Source organism: Melampsora larici-populina, assembly GCF_000204055.1.
Source record: "Melampsora larici-populina 98AG31 unplaced genomic scaffold MELLAscaffold_35, whole genome shotgun sequence".
Classification (NCBI taxonomy): domain Eukaryota; kingdom Fungi; phylum Basidiomycota; class Pucciniomycetes; order Pucciniales; family Melampsoraceae; genus Melampsora; species Melampsora laricis-populina.
The window spans coordinates 701,266-702,539 of record NW_006768799.1 but is presented as its reverse complement, the minus strand read 5'-3'; the positions used below and the strand labels follow the sequence as shown (position 1 = coordinate 702,539).

Here is a 1,274-nt window from a genome sequence, read left to right as displayed (position 1 = left end):
AGGAGACTGTCACTACTACTTGGGAATGAAGTAAAATCCATATATATTGTCAAATCATCTCCATCAGATCCAATCCATCTGAAGGAGGATTCTATAGCCGGAACTTGGTTTTTCATTCCAAAAAAACAGTGCAAGGAATATCTTCCAAAGATAATGTCTGGCTATCACAATCATGTATTTAAAATTCAAGAAAGGGACAATTGGAAGGGCAATCTGATATGTCAGTATGTACAACAAGGAATCAGAAGATCCTGATGAATGCAGCCTGCAACGGGCTGAGCATTTCTGCAATCGCTACGGGGTCGCTTGAGATTTGAGGAGAGATCACGTAAAAGGAGTGTCTGAAAGTACCGTTCCCTACTCGCTTTGAAAGGTGAAGTGTGTCCATATCAGCAAGCGACCCCGAAGGTTGAGCTAAAGAAACACTGGACTTGAAGCAGCCAAGGCAGACAGAGGCAGAGAGTTATGTATCACACAAGAAAAGACAATGAGAGGCTTGGCGAGAGATGGACTCGCCCCAATAGCAAGCGAGAAGCCTGAGAAGCACCGATATATGTGTGATGCCAATTTTCAAAGGAACACTTTTGTGGCGATGTATATGTAAGCTTAATTCATGCCCTCCTTGCATCCTTTCCTTTTCAGCGTAGTCGTTGTTGTTTAGGAAGCCAAAGACTCAGTGTATGCATACATGCAAGTAGCCCGAGCGATATCACCACTCAGGGCCATGAATTCCTTTCAGTGGGAAAGGGAAAGAAGTCAGCAAGCACTGTGCATATGCAGTTTTGCTACAACCTCACCCGGCGAACGAAGAGATATCCTTTGTATCCTAGGAATTGTGTTGCTTCCTTTTTACAACGCATCCACTTATATAGGATGAAACAATACGCGCCCGGCCCACCCTCAACGCCGAACGCATCCATTCAAGCACCCTCCGCCATTACTGTCTTTCAAATTCTGCTTCAGCCATAGCACATCTGTTACCTGGTCATCCTGCGTCGAGAGAAGTTTCGGAAAATCTACATCGGCTCCTGACATAGTGCCAACATGCTTGACTTCTACTCTCCAACCTCGAATCGCTCGTGCTACACATACTCTACCGACGGCCCCAATCCTTCTACCTCTTCGTCTCGGTCAGCCTGTGGCTCATCAACCGGTTCTTCAGATTCGACCTGGTCCTCATCCACTTCGCCATTGCCTTCGTGCGATGACAATGTATCCGGTATTCAGGATACGATCCACGCACTCGAGAACTCGTTTTTTGATGCTCTATCCTC

At 46.2% G+C, this 1,274-nt stretch overlaps 1 protein-coding gene across 1 annotated transcript in view; it reads left to right on the top strand.

Annotated features, from left to right (window-relative positions):
• Nucleotides 1-487: 487 nt before the first annotated feature.
• The window catches only part of MELLADRAFT_109277 (uncharacterized protein), a gene marked incomplete at both ends in the record, with an annotated part of 1,303 nt that continues 516 nt past the window's right edge, over nucleotides 488-1,274 (top strand). Inside the window, 2 exons of the mRNA XM_007413235.1 lie at nucleotides 488-600; nucleotides 964-1,219. Coding sequence (XP_007413297.1) covers nucleotides 488-600; nucleotides 964-1,219 — 369 coding nt within the window. The remainder of the gene's footprint in view (nucleotides 601-963; nucleotides 1,220-1,274) is intronic.